Below are 20742 nucleotides of genomic sequence, written 5' to 3'. Positions count from 1 at the left end.
AAAGAAGTATGGTGGAAAGTATGCTGACTGGCAACATCACAGTCTGGTAAAGGAACACCAATATCCGAGCCCAAAGCCCTGCAAAAGGTAGTGGATAGTCCAAGACATCACAGATAAAACCCTCCCCAAATTGAGAACATCTACAAGGAATGCTGCCATTGGAGAGCAGCAGCAATCACCAAGGATGCACACCACCCCCCCACCCCATGCTCCATTCTTGCTGCTGCCATCAGGAAGAGGTATAGTTGCCACAAGACTCACACCACCAGGTTCAGGAACAGCTGCTACACTTCTGAAGTACATTCCCTAATGCGGTTACAGGAAGCTTATTTTTTTTCTCCAACCTGCAATGCAAGAGTCAGAATCTTACAGCATAAAGCAGGCTATTTGGCCCAACCTGTCCTTGCTGCCAGAGATACCCATCTATACTAATCCCACTTTCCTGCATTTGGCCCATCGCCCTCCAGCCCTAACCAAATGCTTTTGAAACTTGATAATTATACTTACCATCTCCTCTACAGCTTGTTTCATACATCTACCACCCTGCATGTGAAAAGCTTGCCCTCAGATCTCTGTATTGTCAACAACCTCCCATCCCAAACCCCCCCGCCACATTAAAGTTGCATCCTTCAATTTGAGATGCATGCAAGATCAGGCAGCATCTGTAGATGAAATAAAAAGTTAATTTCATAGATTGGTGACCTTTCATCAGACCTGGACCATCTTAGCACAATTTTTAAAAAAACTAATTTAATTAATCTATATAGTGTGGTGGCTCACCACTATGCAGGTGAACCGGCCCCAGTTATAAGTTAAACGTGCGGGGCAGCCGGTCAAAATGGCGCCGTCGGGGGTTTCCCTTCCTTCCAGCACAGAGCTCAGAGCCTGCGCTGGGGGACCACGTGACACCCGGGTGACATCAGCGCCCTCCAGCACAGTTCTCAGCCAGGTCTGGGCTGGGAGTATAAGTACCACCCAGCAGCCTGCAATAAACTAGTCTGCTCACTGAGCTCAACCCGTCTGGTTGTGTGTGTTATTGCAGGAGCAGAGGAGCTGCCGCTACAATAGATTCAATGTTGACTCTCAAGGGTTGCAATATACCAAGTCAGGAAATGTGATGCTATTCCTTCTGCTTATGTTTGGGCTTCATTAGTTAAGGGCAAGAAGCCAAAGACAGGGGTCAAGTGGGTGGAGATGGAGAATTATAGCAACAGCCAACTCGAAGTCAACCTTGCTTACTGAATGATGGTATTCTGCAACGCCATCAACAAAATCTGCGTTTACCTAATGCAGAAGCAACTACTTTGAGCACTGAATGTAGAATTTGATTTAGATTCCAGGACACTGCTGCTTCTCCACCAAGTATTTTTGATCCCTGAAAAGGGAAGTGTTAAAAGGACTGTGGGGTGTGGGCGTTGGGGCAATTGGAGAGTGAATTGAAGTAACACAGGCATAGAAAGATACGTCTGCAGCTTCAATTTGGAAGTGGTGTAAAACACGGATGATCTCATGCACGTGAGATGGAAAGTAATTCTTTCCATGTTTTGGGAGGGTGGTAAATGAAATGTGACATTTTAAAGTCAAGATTGATAGACCTTATGAAAAATGAAGTAACCATAGTTAATGGAAAGGAAGACATCTGGAAAACACTGGTGATAAAACTATCATCGGAACAGATATGACTTTGCTGAAGAACAGAATCCTGACAGGAAGCAGGGCAAGTCTAGATAGTTGCAGGAGCCTGTGAATGTGTAATGCACATCAAGTCAAGTCAAGTTCAAGTTTATTCTCATCTGATTGTACATATACAACCCGTCCTCAGCAACTGAACCTGGCAGGACAGTCATGATTTAGCAGCTTGAACAGTAATGGGCCGAGCATGCAGTCCCCGGGTGCACCAGTGCTCAGTGCAATGGGGGCTTGAGGTTTTGCTGCCAACCCAGACAGACTGCGATGTAAAGGCTAAAACCTTGTGTTTTTGATTCTTAGTTAATTTTGAGCTTGCCTTTCCAAGACAACTATTGTTTCTAGTGATGTAATATGTTGTAATATCCACCCAGGCTAACTTCTTGATTTTTTTCTGCAAGATGTGAAGGAAGCATGAGCACGAGAAATTTTTCTTTAAATGTTGTTTCTTTATATACTTTTTGTATCTCCAAGTTTTTGTATCTCTATATATCTTTGTATCTCTATCATAGAGAATGTTTTGTTATTCACCCTTAGAAAAGTCTTGTTGCGAAGCTATGCAAAATATTTATCTGTTCTATCAACAAATTAAAACTACATAAAGTAACAGCCAGAGTGTGATTTATTGGATTAAAGAGATTGAAATTTGGGATATCGCAGCTCATGCTTTGGAAGATGATACCTTGAAATTTTAACATAAAATCAGCTCTTTTAATGGGCCATTTAAAGCCTGGACAGAGCTGTCATTGGTAGTTGGACTAGGCATTAGAACGCTGCGCAGGAGCGTTCTCTCCCTGCTCCCCACTCTCCCCAGATCTGTACCAGCGGCAGTGCTGTGGTTGCAGCAGTTCCGACAGTACAGCCATTTTTCTTCACCCGGAATTACAACACCACAATAGCCGCAGTCATACATTCCAGGAAATGTTTCAAATAGAAATGTTTTGGCTACAACTGCATACCTTTACCATGATACAATTTTTTAAAAATATTTATTCCTTTTATATTTATTATTGTTATGGCATCATAATTATACTAGTTAGAATGTTTTATTTAACTACGAGATGAGGAGGAATTTCTTTACCCAGAGGGTGGTGAATCTGTGGAATTCATGAGAGTGGTGGCAGAATGGAATGATCTTCCGAATGAGATAGTTGCGGCAGGGTCCCTTCTATCATTTAAGAGAAGGTTGGATGTGTACATGGCGGTGAGGGGGTTGGAGGGATATTGGTGGAGAGCGGGAGGATTAAGGTAGTGGAGTTGTTCTAGTGAACCAGTGCGGACTCGAAAGGCCAACCCTGTAAATGGTTATATGATTTTTTTTTTTAAATTGTATGAAACAATCAAAGAATGAACCTCAAACATTCATTTGATTTAGCAAATTAATTCTCAGAGTTCCACTTCTAATTTCATGCTTACTTTTTGACAATTGAAAACAGGACTGAAGTGACTGTAATTCATGTCTACACCATCACTTATGTTCTTAATTCTAATTTACCAGTCACATTTTTAAATACATACTTCTCTCTAAAAGCAGTGTAGATTTTATGAAATACATTAGCTACATCTCCTGGTTAGAGGATAGGGAAGCAAGTGGCATTCACTGTTATTGTGGTACAAGTAAGTGCAACTATAGGACTTCCCACAACAACTGTTTCATGGTCTTTACCAGTATGAAGGCAAACAAATTAAAAATGTCATGTGTTATTTCATGACCGTTACAAGTTTTACACTTGTATAAAGTTATAATCCTTTAACTCAGGTCATCAAAAATCTTGTGGTCTATAACTGTCAGCAGAAATAAGTAAGCCAAATGGCACTTTTTGCACTGTATATCCTTTTGAAATCTTAAGCCCCCTTAAGCAAGTGGTCCAGGAATTAACGGCCAATCAGCCTTCAAACTGTCTGGTCTGAAAGGAAAATTATGCTGGCAAAAGTTGACATCATCTCACACTGGGAATAGACGCTCTCAACCCCCAGTACAATCAGGGGTTGCAATCGGACAAGTGTAGAACAGGCAATTGCATTGTGGGATTGAAATGATCCATGTTTTTGCATGAGTGCAGGAACATGAAGCAAGATTAAAATGAAGGAATAAACTTTTCCATGAAAAGGGGGAGGAGAGAGAGAGAGAGAAAAATAAATAGCAATAAAGGACAATTTTTAAATAGCGTGGAAAAGTTGGTAGAGATACAGCATACAATTTATAAAGACCGTGGTGAAAAAGTGATGGCGGACCTGACTTCCCAGAATGCCACGCGGCAGAGAAACCTCTCCATGAGTTCTCCGTGCATGCAATCATTTCTCTGCAGTACAGAATTCTGAAAGGGCAGGTTCGCCATCGCTTTCTCCCCTACATTATTTCTACCCTGTGCACGATGGTGTTACTAACTTTCCCATGCTGTTTATTGTACACAATAGCGCTACCAACTTTCCCATGGTCTTTATAAATTGTGCACTATAGCGCTAAAAACCTTCCCACACTGTTTAAAATTGTCCACTATTGCTATTTATCGCTAGCACTTTCCCATGGTCCCTTATAAAGGTTTATATAAGTCACCACAACAGGGGCTGAGCGGTACATAAATCTTAATTAGGCATGATTAATTTTGTTCAAATATAAGATCATAATACATTGATCATGATTTAGGGCAGGTCCACCATCGCTCAATATGTCATGACGTCACGGGTAGAAGGTAGAACAGTCCTAACCCTGGGGATGACTCCTTGCAAGTATGAGCGTGTTCAGTGTCCCAGTTGGGGAGCAGTTCAAGTGTGAAAAGCCAAACCCCTATTCATATCCTGGGATACTGAAAGGCTGATTTAGAGGGTGTGAAAGCACCTTTAAGCGCATCAAGGCCTCATCACTTAGCAAATGGCTTCAAATCCAAGGCCAAATTACAACAGCTTCCAATTATAAACCCAACTCAGTTCAAATACTACATTCTCAATAGGCTGTGCTTGAATAATTTTTGGCTTTAATCTACAAAATTGGATCTACCTGGGAAACTAATTTTTATTTTATTCCACCAAAACTAACATCATGGAATTCACATTTTCATTTTGCTTGAAGGAAGCTGCGCAGGGGTTTCACACTGCATGACTAACTACATGGTGTGGTTTAACAGGGCCAAAGAGTAGAAATGGAGTGAAAACAAAAGGCATTTTAACTACACAAAAGAGAAAAATTCTGTCAAATAAATATTTAAAACAAAGCCTGGATAAAACTAATTGTTAGAGATTAATCCACGAGGAGGTTTTTTTTTAATTACTGAAAATGATATTCAAACCAAAAAAAATGTTAATGGAGGTTCAGTCTGTCTCTGGAGTAACCACGTTCCAGCACCTTCTTCTACCAAGGGCAGCCAATGTTATGGCTGAAAAGAAAGCAATGTAACACAACAAATGTATTTATCTAGAATGGGTGCAAAGCAATAATGAACCTTCACTCTGTGCAACAATCCAGTTCTTTTTATTATTTTCTTCAGCTATTTTGTGTACTTCCAGAACTCTACTCTTTAAAAAAAAACATTTTAATTACTGCCAAAAATGGGCTTATTTCTATTGTACAATTTGAAGCAACAGAAAGTTGCTGTGAAATTAAGCAGCAGTTGAGTTTTTGAACATGAGAAGAGTTATTAGTGTGTCAGCGGAAAGTAATCTAACCAAATTCTATTAGATTTCAATAAATTTTTCTGCAATCAAAAATACATGAGAAAATAATAAATCTGCTCTAAATATTTAAAGCTGACTACGCAATTCTCGTCCAGAATTATAGCGCCACAATAGAGACAAAAGAAGAGATGTCAGTATTCTACAGGACTAAATCAATAAAGCAGATGAAAAATGGAATCGCACTTTGAGAACTATAATATTTTACAAGGCATTTCTAACCCACAATAATGCAAACCTGAATGTTCAGCAATTTATACAAGAAGTTTAAGAGAGCAAATTCATATTTGCTTTTCTTCTTTCATTAATTCAAAGCAAAATCAGGTGAAGAATTCTAATCAAATAGAAAAAAACATGATCCAAACCTGCTTTGTCTAATAGTATTTAAAGCATTAAATTGTAAACAGTTTTGCATAATCTGCAACACCACCTTTTAGCACAAGGAAGTCAGATTTATTGAAGAATCAAACCTGCCACATTAGACGTCAACATTTTTAAGAATCAAAGTGAAAATTCAAACAGGAAAAGTACCGTAAGTAATGCAATTCAATTATTATTTATATTGGATACTTTCAGCAAATTCTGTTTGCAGTTGCTAACTCTATTTTTGTATCATTTATCAATTCAAATTCATAAAGTCAATATAGGTCATTAGTATGATTTGCATAGAAAATAAAAGAACCTTTAACAACAAAACACTGAAGGGAATCAATAGATCAGGCAGTATCCACAGAGGGAAAAGTTCACACAACGTTTCAGGATTTTTTTCGATATCTTTATCTAGATATCTAGATATCAGATACAAAAAAGGGAGACACAAGAGCTCAAAATCAGGGAACTGTAAAATTCAGGGAGACTGCTAGAACAATGAGGTCACAGAACTAAAAAAGCTTGGGCAAGGTTTTAGCAACAGCTGACATTTAGGCAGAGACAGATAAATGTTATAGGTTAAAATAAACACCATGGAAAGAAAGTATGTGGGCTGAAAGCTCAAGGTAAAAAGGCAGATTGCTGCTATGCTACAATTTTACAAACCCAGGTTCAATCACAGTATAAAACATACAAGTCTGCAGTATAGTTGTATCCACAGTGCGTGGCACCAAAGGATGGAAGCTTGGGTCTTGGTTTAGTTACAAGGGGCAGTTAAACAAACCAAGATTGTACTCCCAGAATTTAGCAGGTGAACTGGAAATCCAAGTCCTCTGGGTGTTTGAGGAACTATGGAATAGGTGGAAAGAATTTAGAGCTGACAGTTCAGAAGTTTAGGAGGAAAGGGTCAAAGCTAAAAGATTACAGCCAGCTTTTAGTCATGGAGTCAAAAGGCACTTTCAGGTGGCCACATACCCGACTGTAAAGCCGCACGTTGTGCTCCTGTGTGGCTGTATTGTGGCCATCTGAAACAGGAGTACCTGGCCAGGAGGTCTACTCACCCAACCCTTCTCTAGTAGGTCTAAAATCCTGCTTGGAGTATCCTCTGTGGGAGCTGAAAGCAGCCGGGCTGCCAGGGGGTAGGCTAATAACGTCACGGTGACGTCGTCACCCATCAACTCTCCTGTATACTGCAGTCATATCGTACTTTATAATAACAGATTAATCAATTTGAACTTGTTATTTGGAAGTAAAAACACAAAGGTGGAGAAGCTCAGATGGTCGAATGGTGTCCTTTGGGTGGCGGGGGTGGGAATGCATGATCGACAGTGGGCTTGAGCCCTTCATCAAGGTATCAATTCCAGGCCTCGCAGTTTGACCCCTGCAGGGATCTCAGGTGCTTAGACGCCACTGACTGCTGCTCTCTCCACTTCTCCCTCAAGCAAGCCTTGATGAAGGGCTCAAGCCCGAAACGTCAGTTGTGTATTTTTGCCCTTTGCTACATGGAGGACACTCTTGACCTGCTGAGTGAACTGGTGGCCATTCACCAAAATGAACTTGGCTGGACTAACCATCTTAATGGCAGGAGGTGGAGTTAAACTGACCAAAGTTGACGTCTAATTGGTTGAGCTAGTGTATCTCCATCAATCATAGATAGCCCTGCAGGATTGGACGTACTTCTCCCCCCCCCCCCCAACAGACGTAACCATGGGAGCCAGTGACACCCCCCAACATCTCAAAGGTTGCCATGGATATTGTCTATAAGTGGACTTTTGTAAACCCCACTGCATGGGGTAAGCAAACACATTGTACAGTTGCACCAGTTGCAGTAAGGTTGGGTGTCTCATCAGCTCTGGGGAAAGAGGGCAAGGAATCCTGCAGAGGGCAAACAAGAGCCACTGATACTGGAACAGTTTCCAGCCCAAAGTCACGTAAATAAAAAGTCAAAAGGAAAGGAATCTCAAACAAAGCATGTCGTAACAAGAGAACTGTGCCTTGGTCTTAAACTGTGGAGAACTCAAAGTGGTAACCAAGTGACCTCTTTTCAACTGTTTAGTGACACCTTTGTATCTTTCTAGAGATGTGAATGCACGGAGTAACTTGGGGAGGAGGGTGTGGAGAATGGCTGGTACATTGCTTCCTCGACGTATGTGCACACCTTCCGTCCGATGTGCCCGGTTGAATGTCCGGCTGTGGAGACTCTCTTCAGTGCCGATGGGGACACTCCCCGCCTCCCTACCCCACCCGGCCATTGTTGCCAGTCCCATCCCGGGTTCGTCACCACAGCGTTTGCACTGCCCTCGTCGCCACTGCAGCGCCGCCAGTCTAACCTAACCTTGCCCCACTTTCCCTTCTGTCCTCCATGCTCCAGAATCTGTCGTTCCACATCAGCCCGACGCACTGCAATGACGTCAAAGCAGTGTGGGTAGGACTAGACCACTATCTCAAGGAGCCAGCGTTCACTGGTAGATGGCTATCAGTCAGCTGGCATGTTCAAGTGCCAAAAAGGTGTCCACTCCGTGGCCACCTAAACGTGTCAGCTGCACTCCCCAAGCCGTGGCTGCCAGCGCATTATCTTCGTGGGAACACCTGAAAAAGCCTAAAATGGTACAGCACAAACAAGTCCTTCGGTCCAGTGTTTCTGCCAACTTTTTTACCCATCTGCATAATCCCATTCACCTGCATTAAGACCATATCCTTCTATGCCTTGCCCATTTACACTTCTTGTACGTCGTGCTTGGATAATTCCACCACCTCCTTTGGAAGAATGTGGTAAATATCAACTACTCTCTACAATACAATTTACCCCCAAATTTCTCTGAATCACCTACCCCTCAACTTAAAATTGTTTTTTGTTTTTATATCCAAAAGCCACAAAATATATACAAGACAAATAGATTCATGACTCTTCCATCACTGGCAACTGATGCTAGTTTGTTCATTTCGAATGAAGTTGATAATTTTTCTTAATTAGAGATCACACAGAGTTATATTGTATCATAATGCATCATAATTTGCTATATGCCAGAAAAAGCTCAGGGAAATAAATAGACCATCGCCATTCACATACTTCTAATAACTTAAAAGGGACTGCAGTCCAGAATCTGCTTGTGTTTAACCTACATGACTGCACTACAACAATCTCCAGTCCTAAAAAACAGGCAAGTCGAACATATTTATCCAAAGTGTTCTTTTTAAGAAGAACACTTTGACACATTCAATAAAATTTAGACACATTCAATAAAAAAAAACCATTCAGTTTAGATTTGCAGAATACACAAGAGGTTTGACAACTATTGCTTCATTATTTTCTATCATTCAGCAACAAATTCCCATCAGCCCTCAAAATATTTCCAAAACATTTTACAATATAGGCACGGCTTGAAGAAATTAACTCATCTGATCATAGAATGTTTGAATTTCTCATATAAATGTAGAAAAGATCTAAAACTATGCAGTGCATCGCCGGGAGCGAGGAGCGGGAGATACAGAACTTCCACAGGGCCCAACCACCCAGTCAACTGCCGTCAGCTCAGCACAGGCTTTGAACGGCCCATTAAAGGAGCCGATGGTAGTTTTATTTACGACCGTGAGGTCTGCGCCCTGGAAGGCGACACACTCCAGGGGAACAGAGGACTGGCTTGGGGAGAACATCCTCCGTCTGAGAAGAAGCAAAGAGACCACCCATGGGGAGAGTGACCGCGGCGGCAGACCAGTGAGGGGGCTCTGCGGTTGAAAGACCAATGCATGCTGTGGGCTGCTGGTAACTCGGGGAACCCACGGAGGCTTTGGGCTGCTGGAGACTGCTATCTAGTGCCGGACTGCAAACTGCTGGGGACTGGCTCAAAACTGGCTGAAGGGGTACCAAGTATCAGAACCAGGATGCGAGCCTGACCACGTTAGAGGTTCAGATCTGGAGCTTGGGTTACCATTGGTTTGGACTAGACTCTGTGTGGCTGCAGATGTGAATCTTCGGACACTGTGTCTTTGGGAGAACTCTCTTTTGCTTCTCTTTCTCAGACTACAAGAGGCACTTCAAGCAATTTCTGCCTTACAGCAGGCAAAAGCAATTTCATGTATTATGACATTGTTTTATTACAATGACAATAAATTGAATCTTGAATCTTAATCAAAGGAGGAAGGAGTTGACTAAAATAGACTGAGGACATAGGCTAGAAAGAGGGGCAGTTGAGGAACAATGGAGGACTTTCAGAGATTTTTCAACAATATTCAACAAAAATACATTCCAGTTTAAAAGCAAGGTCAAGAAGAGTAGGAAAACCCAGCCTTGGGTAAGTAAAGGAAGGCATCAAATTAAAAGCTCATGCATACAAAATCACCAAGAATAGTGGAAAACTAGAAAGCAAAAAGAGCTGCAGAGGGTTGTTGACTCAGCCTGTGACATTAAAGGCACCAGACTTCATTCAAGAAAGCAGCCTCTATTCTCAAAGACCCCCATCATCCAGGCCATGCCCTCTTCAATTTTCTACCATCGGGAAAAAGGTACAGGACCCAAAAGATGAGCTCTCAACATCACAAGGACAGTTTCTTCCCTGCTGCCATCAGGCTCCTGAATAAATCAATAATTTTATGAACCAAATACACTTGTGACAGATTATAGATTTATTTTTGGGAGATAAACTGGGGCAGGTTTTTTTTAGTGTAGGTCACATACAAACATTTCAAAACAGATCTCATTTCAAATACTGGAGTTCTGCTCAAGCTAGATAAAAGGCCTATCTCATTGGCCTGGAGACTAGGTGGCGACTCGAGTCTCCGTGACGTCTCCTGGAGACTAGCCAGGTCTCCAGGGAGTCACGGGAAATTCAAACATGCTCGATTTTTTTGGAGATATTTTCCAGTCTCCAGCAGGTCTCGGAGACGTCTCCATCAGTTGCGGCGACGTCGCAGAGACTAATTTTGTCCGCAATGTCTCCAAGACCTGATGGAGACTGAGGAGACATTGCAGCGATGTCGTGGAGACGTCTCCCCAGTCGCAGACAAAATTAGTCTCTGCAACTGCCGGAGACATCGCAGCAACTGCCGGGCGAATTGTCTGAAGATGTCACGGAGTCGTCTCGGATGTTGCCCTGGCATCACCTTGGTGAGAGCACAAGCCATTTTTTGGTCTCCCAAGTCGCGAGTCGCCCAAGTTGCCACAACTGATCAGTCGCAGCGACGTCTCCACCAATGAGATACCAGTGTAAGCTGGCTCCAAGAGCCTTTGCAAAAGCTTTGGAGAATGCCCAAAGGACTTCACTAATGGACTGTCGTTTTGAAAAGCAACAGATGAAAGAACTCGGAGGAGTAAGTTCGGAGCTGCTTGCTGTCTGCGAGTGCTGCTTGCTGTCTGCGAGTGCTGCTTGCTGTCTGCGAGTGCTGCTTGCTGTCTGCGAGTGCTGCTTGCTGTCTGCGAGTGCTGCTTGCTGTCTGCGAGTGCTGCTTGCTGTCTGCGAGTGCTGCTTGCTGTCTGCGAGTGCTGCTTGCTGTCTGCGAGTGCTGCTTGCTGTCTGCGAGTGCTGCTTGCTGTCTGCGAGTGCTGCTTGCTGTCTGCGAGTGCTGCTTGCTGTCTGCGAGTGCTGCTTGCTGTCTGCGAGTGCTGCTTGCTGTCTGCGAGTGCTGCTTGCTGTCTGCGAGTGCTGCTTGCTGTCTGCGAGTGCTGCTTGCTGTCTGCGAGTGCTGCTTGCTGTCTGCGAGTGCTGCTTGCTGTCTGCGAGTGCTGCTTGCTGTCTGCGAGTGCTGCTTGCTGTCTGCGAGTGCTGCTTGCTGTCTGCGAGTGCTGCTTGCTGTCTGCGAGTGCTGCTTGCTGTCTGCGAGTGCTGCTTGCTGTCTGCGAGTGCTGCTTGCTGTCTGCGAGTGCTGCTTGCTGTCTGCGAGTGCTGCTTGCTGTCTGCGAGTGCTGCTTGCTGTCTGCGAGTGCTGCTTGCTGTCTGCGAGTGCTGCTTGCTGTCTGCGAGTGCTGCTTGCTGTCTGCGAGTGCTGCTTGCTGTCTGCGAGTGCTGCTTGCTGTCTGCGAGTGCTGCTTGCTGTCTGCGAGTGCTGCTTGCTGTCTGCGAGTGCTGCTTGCTGTCTGCGAGTGCTGCTTGCTGTCTGCGAGTGCTGCTTGCTGTCTGCGAGTGCTGCTTGCTGTCTGCGAGTGCTGCTTGCTGTCTGCGAGTGCTGCTTGCTGTCTGCGAGTGCTGCTTGCTGTCTGCGAGTGCTGCTTGCTGTCTGCGAGTGCTGCTTGCTGTCTGCGAGTGCTGCTTGCTGTCTGCGAGTGCTGCTTGCTGTCTGCGAGTGCTGCTTGCTGTCTGCGAGTGCTGCTTGCTGTCTGCGAGTGCTGCTTGCTGTCTGCGAGTGCTGCTTGCTGTCTGCGAGTGCTGCTTGCTGTCTGCGAGTGCTGCTTGCTGTCTGCGAGTGCTGCTTGCTGTCTGCGAGTGCTGCTTGCTGTCTGCGAGTGCTGCTTGCTGTCTGCGAGTGCTGCTTGCTGTCTGCGAGTGCTGCTTGCTGTCTGCGAGTGCTGCTTGCTGTCTGCGAGTGCTGCTTGCTGTCTGCGAGTGCTGCTTGCTGTCTGCGAGTGCTGCTTGCTGTCTGCGAGTGCTGCTTGCTGTCTGCGAGTGCTGCTTGCTGTCTGCGAGTGCTGCTTGCTGTCTGCGAGTGCTGCTTGCTGTCTGCGAGTGCTGCTTGCTGTCTGCGAGTGCTGCTTGCTGTCTGCGAGTGCTGCTTGCTGTCTGCGAGTGCTGCTTGCTGTCTGCGAGTGCTGCTTGCTGTCTGCGAGTGCTGCTTGCTGTCTGCGAGTGCTGCTTGCTGTCTGCGAGTGCTGCTTGCTGTCTGCGAGTGCTGCTTGCTGTCTGCGAGTGCTGCTTGCTGTTCCAAGAGGGTCATGTGGTTTTTTGCAAGCAGAGAGTCAAACAGGCTTTTCTCTGAGGGAGAGGGATCAATTCTGCAGTTTTACAGCCAGCAGCAACAGCTGGGACTGGAACAGGACAAGCTGGCAAGCTTGTGGTAAAACCCCATTTGAAAGATGGATTATGAGTGCTTAGTTCAGCCTGGTCAAAGCCCTTGTGGTTCATACAAGAGGAGAGGACTGGCAGCTTAATGTTTCACTTGAAATAAGAGAAACAAAAAGGAACTCTGTGGTGACTGGAAGTCATTTGGAAAACCTATGATGGGGCAAGTTTCTTTGGGAAGACACTGAAGTGACTGATTGGAGGAAACCAATTTGCATGTGTCCAATGAACAACAAACATCTCTCTCTGAAACCAACGAGAACCTTTGTGAATGGTAACCATTTAACTTTAAACACCAGAGCTTGGTGGAAATTCATAAATGTTAAAATTCTGTGTACAGAATAAGAATTGCCTGATACCAGTGAACTTCGAGGAGCGAGAAGTGAATGATTGAACTTTGAAACAAAGAACTTTCCTAAACACAAACATTATATACACTTGCGCTTAGAATTTGATGGGGGGTTAAGTTAGGTTAAGTTAAAGTCAATAGTAACAAGTTAAAGTTTGATTTCATGTTTAAAGATAATTAAAAGCAACTTTTGTTTAAGTGACCATTTGTCTTGGTGAATTTCTATTGCTGCTTGGATTTGGTGTCCTCTGAAATATTTGGAGTTTTGGGATCTTAAACTTTCAGAGTTTTTGTGATTTACTAGTTAATTCATTTTTACAAGTCGATTTAAAGCTGTGTGTGTGTAGAAAAGCAGCAGCAATGGATGATAGTACATTTATGTTACACCCATCACCTGCAGAGCTACAGAGAAAAAGAGGAACTGATGGTCATTGCTAAGGAATTAAAGCTGGCTGAAGTCAAGCATTGGATGAAGAAAATGCAAATACAGAGAATTAGAGTGGAATATTATGTAGGTGAGGAAAAATTTGTTGAGAAAGACAATTTTCCAGATCTTTTGAATTGCAATTGGAATTGGAGGGAGGTTGAAGAAAGAGAGAAATAGGAGTTTGAGTTGCAGAGACAATATGAGGCAGTGGAGGCTGCAAAACTGGGTAAACTATCGGGCCCAAAAGTCCCTTAGTGCTTCAGGAATGCATCACATAGTATATAGCAGACAAGTTTGTGGCAATTTACCAAAATTCTCTGGTCAGATCCCAATGGATTGGAAGACAGCTAATGTAACTTCACTGTTTAAAAAGGGAGGTAAACAATATGCGGCTGTTGGGAGGCCACGTGAATGTGCAGGAGGCGCTTGCAAGGCGAACTTTGTAACCCTCCTCTGAGAGGGATAATCGCCGCAGAACAGTGGCCTCCCCAGCCATCTGAATGCAGCCGCCTAAAAGCAGCTGCATTCGGGATGAGTCAGCTGGTGAGCGCCTGACAGCTCCTCTCCCAACTGCCCCTTCCCCCGGCGCAGGACTTCAGGGCAGGGGCAGCTGGCTGGGCTGTCAGCGCGGGGACTGTGGGGCTAGAATGGCCGGTGGGGGAGAAGGGGGCTGGGCTGTCAAGCGTGGGAACTGCAGGGCTGGTGCGGCCGGCGGGGGAGAACAGGGGCTGGCCAAAACTATGCCAGTACCCGACTCGAGCGTGTACTCGCCCGCTGGCCGCCCCAGCCCCCGTTCTTCCCCCGCCGGCCGCTCCAGCCCCCGTTCTCCCCCGCCGACCGCTCCAGCCCTGCAGTCCCCATGCTGACAGCCCAGCCCCCTTCTCCCCCACCGGCCACTCTAGCCCCGCAGTCCCCGCGCTAACAGCCCAGCCAGCTGCCCCTGCCCCAACGTCCTGCGCCGGGGGAAGGGGCAGCTGGGAGAGGAGCTGTCAGGCGCTCACCAGCTGACTGTCATCCCAAATGCAGCTGCTTTTAGGCGGCTGCATTCAGATGGCTGGGGAGGCCACTGTGCTGCGGCGATTATCCCTCTCGGAGGAGGGTTACAAAGTTCGTCTTCCAAGCGCCTCCTGCACATTCACGTGGCCTCCCAACAGTTGCATATTGCCAAAATATGCGGCTTTACAAGCAGGGCATTTGGCCACCTGAAAGTGCCTTGTGTTGCAAAGATAAAGATACACAACCCATGTTTCCAGCTGAGCCCTGTTTAAGCAATAGAAAGCAGAGTGTTAGGATCAATGAATGTTTCTATTGGCAATCAGCATTGAGCAGAGTGCTGCAGCGATCAGGGCTGGACCCATAACTCTTCACAATATACACAAATGATTTGGAGGAGAAGATCAAATGAAGTACATCTACATTTGCTGAGGGCACTAAATTGAGTGGAAAAGTAAATTTTGTAGAGGATGCAGAGTCCACAGTGAGAAGTAGACAGGTTAAGTGGGCAAAGTTCGAATAGAATTATTACAGAGAAAGACTGCAGCATGCTGTTGATCAGAGGAACTTGAAAGTGCTTATGGATGAATTGCAAAAATTGTTTTTCAGGTCCAACAGGTATCAAGAAAGCAAATGGGACATTGGCCTTCACAACTAAAGGAATTTAATTTAAAAGCTGGGAGATACTGATGCAACTAAACAGGGTAATGTTTGAGGCCTCACCTGGAGTACTACATGGTATTTTTTGAGAAATTATATACTAGCCTTGGAGGCAATGCAGACAAGGTTCACCAGTTTGATTCTGTAGATGGGGGGTGGGGGGCGGTTTAGCCTACAAGGAGAGATCAAGTCATCGGAGACTATACTTGGAGTTTAGAAGAATGAGAGGGGAATCTTATAGAAACACAAATTTATAAAAGGAATACCACCAGATTGAGCCAGAAAGTTGTTTCAACTAGTAGATGAGAATAGAACAAGGGGATATAGTCTCAAGTTTCAGGGAAGTACATTAAAGACAGATAAGGAGGAACTACTTCTCCCAGAGAGTAATAAATCTATGAAGTTTTCTGCACAATGAAGCCGTTGATACTGCCTCATTATACATAGTTAAGACATAGCCAGATAGATTTTTGCATAGTAGGGAGAAGACAGATGAATGGAGCAGAGTACATGGCCAGATCACCCGAGAACTTGTTGAATGGCAGAGCAAGCTCAATGATGCAACTTATGCAATTCTGGTCATTGCTTTGACAAAGCTTTTCAATAATTAAAGCATCAATTGCTTTCAATCCATAAAAGAAGAGAATGCTCCTGATTTACTATAATGAACTTCTAATTCCCAGACCAAGTGTTGGGCCTTCAATTTTTTAATTTCCTGAACCAATCTAATTTACTTCTTAAGAACATTAGGAGAGGCCATTCAGCCCATTGGTCTTACTCTGGCACTCAACAGAGTAAGTCCAAATACCATTTTTCTATCCTATCCCCCCCAATTCCTGCAACGCAAAGGAATAGTTCAGTTTTGAATGCACTCACCAACTGGTACTTCTAAATGCCTGACCCTTCATTTTGAGATAGTCACCTCTAATTTTAGACTATGGTCAGTGGAAGCGTTCTCCCAGGTTTATCCTTTTGAGCTTCCTAGAATTTTGTAGTCTGGCAGTCTAGCCTATCCAATCTCTCCTCATAGGAAAGTTTTTCTTATGGGCACCAGTCTAATGAAATGTTACTGTCCCATATTCAGAATGTGGAAATCCCAAAATATTTCTTCTCTTAAACTCAGATCCTATACTAATATTTATACCCTCATCTCTTACACCTGCATGTTAGCTTTCAGGCATCTGTTTCTTTTAAGCATATTTATTTGTACTTATTCTAGTGCCCATCATTGTGTTGCAAATATTGCTCTTCAATTCACAACCAAACATGGAAATGGATACAAACCTTGACACATGCATACAATGCCCTCCTTGCAAAAAGAATGAGAATGGAGTTTCTCCACATTCAATCTAACCTTACAAATGAAATGTGATCATTCAGTAAGTAGCTAAAGCCAGTGACATGGCAGAAATTGTTTTGGCAACAACATCTGGAACTGAAATAATTTGTTTCTAAATGATCATAACCAATTGTGTTTGTGAACTACTCCAGTACTCGTAGAAATTTCTTCTTCAGCCATGTTAATTTCTGTTTATCAACATGGCCTTTTAAACCGCATCTCACATTAACACCAAGGGTAATAATTCTTATTTTATTTCTGAAATTTGGCTCATGCGTATGTTTGGACAATGGCCATACTGAATTATAGTTGGTGTTTCTGTCTAGAAATCAATGACAGTTTGTGATGATGACTCCCCCAATCATTTGCTGGTTTAAATCAAAACTTTTTTCTATTGCATTGGGAAAACTGGAGAGTAAGATGAATAGTTCAGGGAAACAACATCCCAGCCAGTGTATGGAAATACATACAGTACTGTGCCAAATAGCTAGCAAAAATAGGTTTATATTGCACAACACACACTGCATTTTAAAAATAGCACAATTATTAATTCTGATACATAATCAAAGAAAACTTAAAACTACCCCAGACTTTATTCAGATATGAACTGAAGTAGTCTGTGTTGGGTGAATAGTGATTAGACTATGTGGCCTCATTATAAATGATGCTTTTCTTGCAAACAACAGCCATTCATTATATTACAAACATGTATTCTTCTCACCATTACAAAGTAGTACTGACGCAACTCACTCCAAAACTCTAATTTAACCTTACAATTAAAATTTTTAACTGAATTCAGCTTCAGCTGGAGAAATGATAACCAAGAATAAAAATCAGTATGAAAGGCTGCCAAATATTCCCTCGTGAGGAAATGAAGTGTCTCACCTTTTTAACTAACGTGACAAGTAACATTTTGAATTTGCTAAATTGATCACAGCTCCCGTCCATTCACAAACTACTACCATAAGCTACTGGAAAAATATAAAGCTATCAATATGATGGAGAAATTATCTAAATGATGAGAGATTGCAGAGCATTACAATAGAGAGGGATCTTCATGTCTTTGTGTATGATTCATGGAAGGCAAGATACTGTATGTGGGTACAAGAAGTTGTTAGCAAAGCCAACTGGATGCTAAATTGCTGGAGGAATGATTTGGAAAAGTGGAGAGGATATAACTCAGTTTTAATGAATATTACCAAAACCACTTCCAGAATTCTGCAGAGAACTACTCTTCTTATTCAAGATTTTAAAAGATTGGAAGCAGTTCAGTCTATATCAATACCTGTAATGGGCAATTTGTCTTGCAAGGAAATTTGACCTAGCATTTAGAAGATCAAGAGATAATTGAATGAAATATACTAAATTCTGGAAGGTAGATGAAAACAATTTCTTCTTGAGGGAGAATCTAGAGCTAGGAGTCAATTCAAAAATGAAGAGTCAATTACTCAAGGCAGACAATGTGGAATTCTCTTTTTAAAAGCATTGCAACTGATAAGCAAGGTACATGACTATCCCAGTGAATGGAAATGTAGAGTTATGGTTACCATTAGATCACCCATGATCTTATTTAGTTCCAGAGAAGGCTGAAGAGTCACATGTGTGACAGAATATAGATATGTTTTTGGGAGATAAATTGAGGCAGGGTTTGTTAGTGGAGGTAACATACAAACACTTTAAAACAGATCTTATTTAAAATACTGGAGCTCTGCTAATGCTAGACATGTCGGGCCCTCAGAGCCTTTGCAAAGGCTTTGGAGAGTCCCCGAGACGTCACTAATGGATTGTTGTTTACAAAAAGGCAACAGATGAAAGAGCTAGTCAGAGCTGCCTTCTGTCTGGAGGGGAACTTGTTCTAAGATGGTCATGTAGTTTTGCAAGCAGAGAGAGTCAAACAAGTTTTCTCTCAGAGAGAGAGACACACAAAGATCAGTTCTACAGTAAGCAGGAGCAACTGGAACAGGACAAGCTGGCAAGCTTGTGTAAAACCCCATTTGGAAGACAGGTTATGAGTGCTTAGTTTAACCTGGTCAAAGAGGAGAGGACTGGCTGTCTAATGTTTCACTTGGAATAAGAGAAACCAAAAGGCACTCTGTGGTGTCCTGAAAGAAAGAGGTTATCATCTGGAGAACCCTGAGGGGTGCAAGTTTCAAGAGCAAGACACTGAAGTGGCTGATTAAAAAGGAATCAGTTGTGGATGTCCTGGAACAACCACTCGCTCTGAAAACCGACAAGAACCTTCCTGAGCAGTCACCATTTACCCTTCAAGCACCAAAGCCTGGTGAACTTAATATTAAATTCTGTTCACAGTATAAGAATTGCCTGCAACCAGTGAACTTGAAGGAGTGAGAAGTGAGATTGGACTGTGAATCCAAGAACTTTTCTGAACTTGCACATTACCTACATGTGCACTTAGAATTAGATGGGGGTTAAGATAGGTTAGTTATGTCAATAGTGCCAAGTTAAAGTTTGATTCTATTTTCATGTTTACAGATAAAAGCAACTTTTGTTTAAGTAACCCTTTGTCTTGGTGAATATCTATTGCTGCTGGGTTTTGGGGACCTCTGGGCTCGTAACAACTGAAGTTGGAACATGTATTTGTTTTAACAATGTATCCACTTATCCAGAATAGTGAAACTGGAGATCAGGCCAGCGATCTTGTGGCACAGGATCAGCTGGAAAACACTCAGGGGAACACAGGGCATAAAAATGCTTCTTATTCATTCCTAGATGCAGCAAAATAGTTCAATAAGTAGGAATTAAAATGATTTTGTTAAAATGAGCGCGCTTATGTATTTATACTCAATAGGTTCAAATTCACCATCGGGTTATTGCTTTAATTCGAGGTCGTTCCTTATTAAATCTTTAACGTTAACCTATCAGGAAGAACCCTAGAGGAGTGCCCACAGAAAATGTACCACTGGATGTCACGGAAAAAAAGTTCCGTAGGCTGGGTGAACATCAGACCACCGATCACCCCACCCTAACACTGTCAGATTGCACACCCTGGCGTGCAAGTCTCACATTTCCACCGATGCTCAATGCTGGCTTAAAGCTTCAACGGAAGGCTGCACGGGAGAGCAAATGGATCCAGTAACTGAGCTGTGCCCCCCCCCACCCCACCCCTTCCCCCCACCCCACCCCTTCCCCCCACCCCACCTCCCCACCCCTCCCCCCCACCCCACCTCCCCACCCCTCCCCCCCACCCCTCCCCCCACCCCTCCCCCTCCACCCACTCCCCCTCCACCCACTCCCCCTCCACCCCCACCCTCACCCCACCCTCCACCCTCACCCCACCCTCCACCTCACCCTCATCCCCCCCACCCTCACCCTCCCCCGCACCCTTACCCTCTACCCCACCTTCACCCCCCCATCCTACCCTCACCCCCACCTTCACCCCCCCCACCTCCACCTCCCCACCTCCACCTCCCTACCTCACCCCCCCCCACCCCTTTCTTCGAGGACTTGTGTCCCTTCTGTACAAGGCAGGGCGCCCACACCAACGAGGCAGACGTGCGACAGAGTCCGCGGCACCTCCGCTGGGCCCGTGTACCAACTCCGAACCCACCACCACCCCCTTCCCGATTTGGCCCGGAATCGCTCCTGGTTCCCCCCCCCCCCCAACTCAAACCCACCTCCTCCTGGGGATGCTGCCCGCCGTCTTGGCTGCGCCGTCCGCCGCCGCCGCCGCCCCCGCCTCCAGGGCTCGGCACTGGCTGGCGGCCACTCCGGCCCCACGCTCGGGCCTCTGCAGGTGCCCCACCATCACCCGCAGCCGCTGACGAGCCCGATGCGGCTCGCGTCCCTCCGACGCCATTCTTCCGTGTTGTGGCTGTGTGAACGAGGCGGGAGGCAGCCGGGCGGGGAGGGGGGGGTCAGAGGTCAACGTGGCGCTTCCCAACACCCTTCGCGGCTCGCCTCGCCGGCCACAGGTGGGCGGCGCCAGTGGAGCTGCGCGCGCTCGAGGAGGCTCGAGGAAGGGCGGGAGGCGCCCGAGCGGCGCGCGCTCGAGGAAGGGCGGGAGGCGCCCGAGCGGCGCGCGCTCGAGGAAGGGCGGGAGGCGCCCGAGCGGCGCGCGCTCGAGGAAGGGCGGGAGGCGCCAGCCCAGCAGCAGCAGTCACTGCCTCCACCTTCTCGCTGCACTGGGATTTCCCCCCCCCCCCCCAAACTATTTAAGTTCCTGGCAGCCAGTCTGTTTATTAAGTTGACCAAAAACCCTCTACACAAGGTAAAGTAATGATAGCATAAATCAAATCATATC

General features: G+C 44.9%; 1 protein-coding gene and 1 long non-coding RNA gene across 4 annotated transcripts in view; one reads left to right on the top strand and one right to left on the bottom strand.

Annotated features, from left to right (window-relative positions):
- The window catches only part of agps (alkylglycerone phosphate synthase), a 182172-nt gene extending 161773 nt beyond the window's left edge, over positions 1-20399 (bottom strand). The window contains exon 1 of one of the 3 annotated variants that reach the window (XM_069935825.1): positions 20117-20399. In XM_069935825.1, coding sequence (XP_069791926.1) covers positions 20117-20298 — 182 coding nt within the window. In that variant the 5' untranslated portion in view covers positions 20299-20399. Of the gene's footprint in view, positions 1-7295; positions 7409-20116 lie in introns of those variants that run through there. The other 2 variants (XM_069935826.1, XM_069935827.1) reach the window with 2 other exon arrangements.
- LOC138762219 (uncharacterized) lies at positions 7250-15749 on the top strand. The gene is made up of 3 exons (XR_011356844.1): positions 7250-7749; positions 13463-13577; positions 15092-15749. It is a non-coding gene; the product is annotated as an uncharacterized lncRNA (long non-coding RNA).
- Positions 20400-20742: the final 343 nt, after the last annotated feature.

This window comes from Narcine bancroftii, chromosome 4 (assembly GCF_036971445.1).
Source record: "Narcine bancroftii isolate sNarBan1 chromosome 4, sNarBan1.hap1, whole genome shotgun sequence".
Classification (NCBI taxonomy): Eukaryota; Metazoa; Chordata; class Chondrichthyes; order Torpediniformes; family Narcinidae; genus Narcine; species Narcine bancroftii.
The sequence above is the reverse complement of the archived record's forward strand: the minus strand, read 5'-3'. Positions and strand labels throughout refer to the sequence as shown.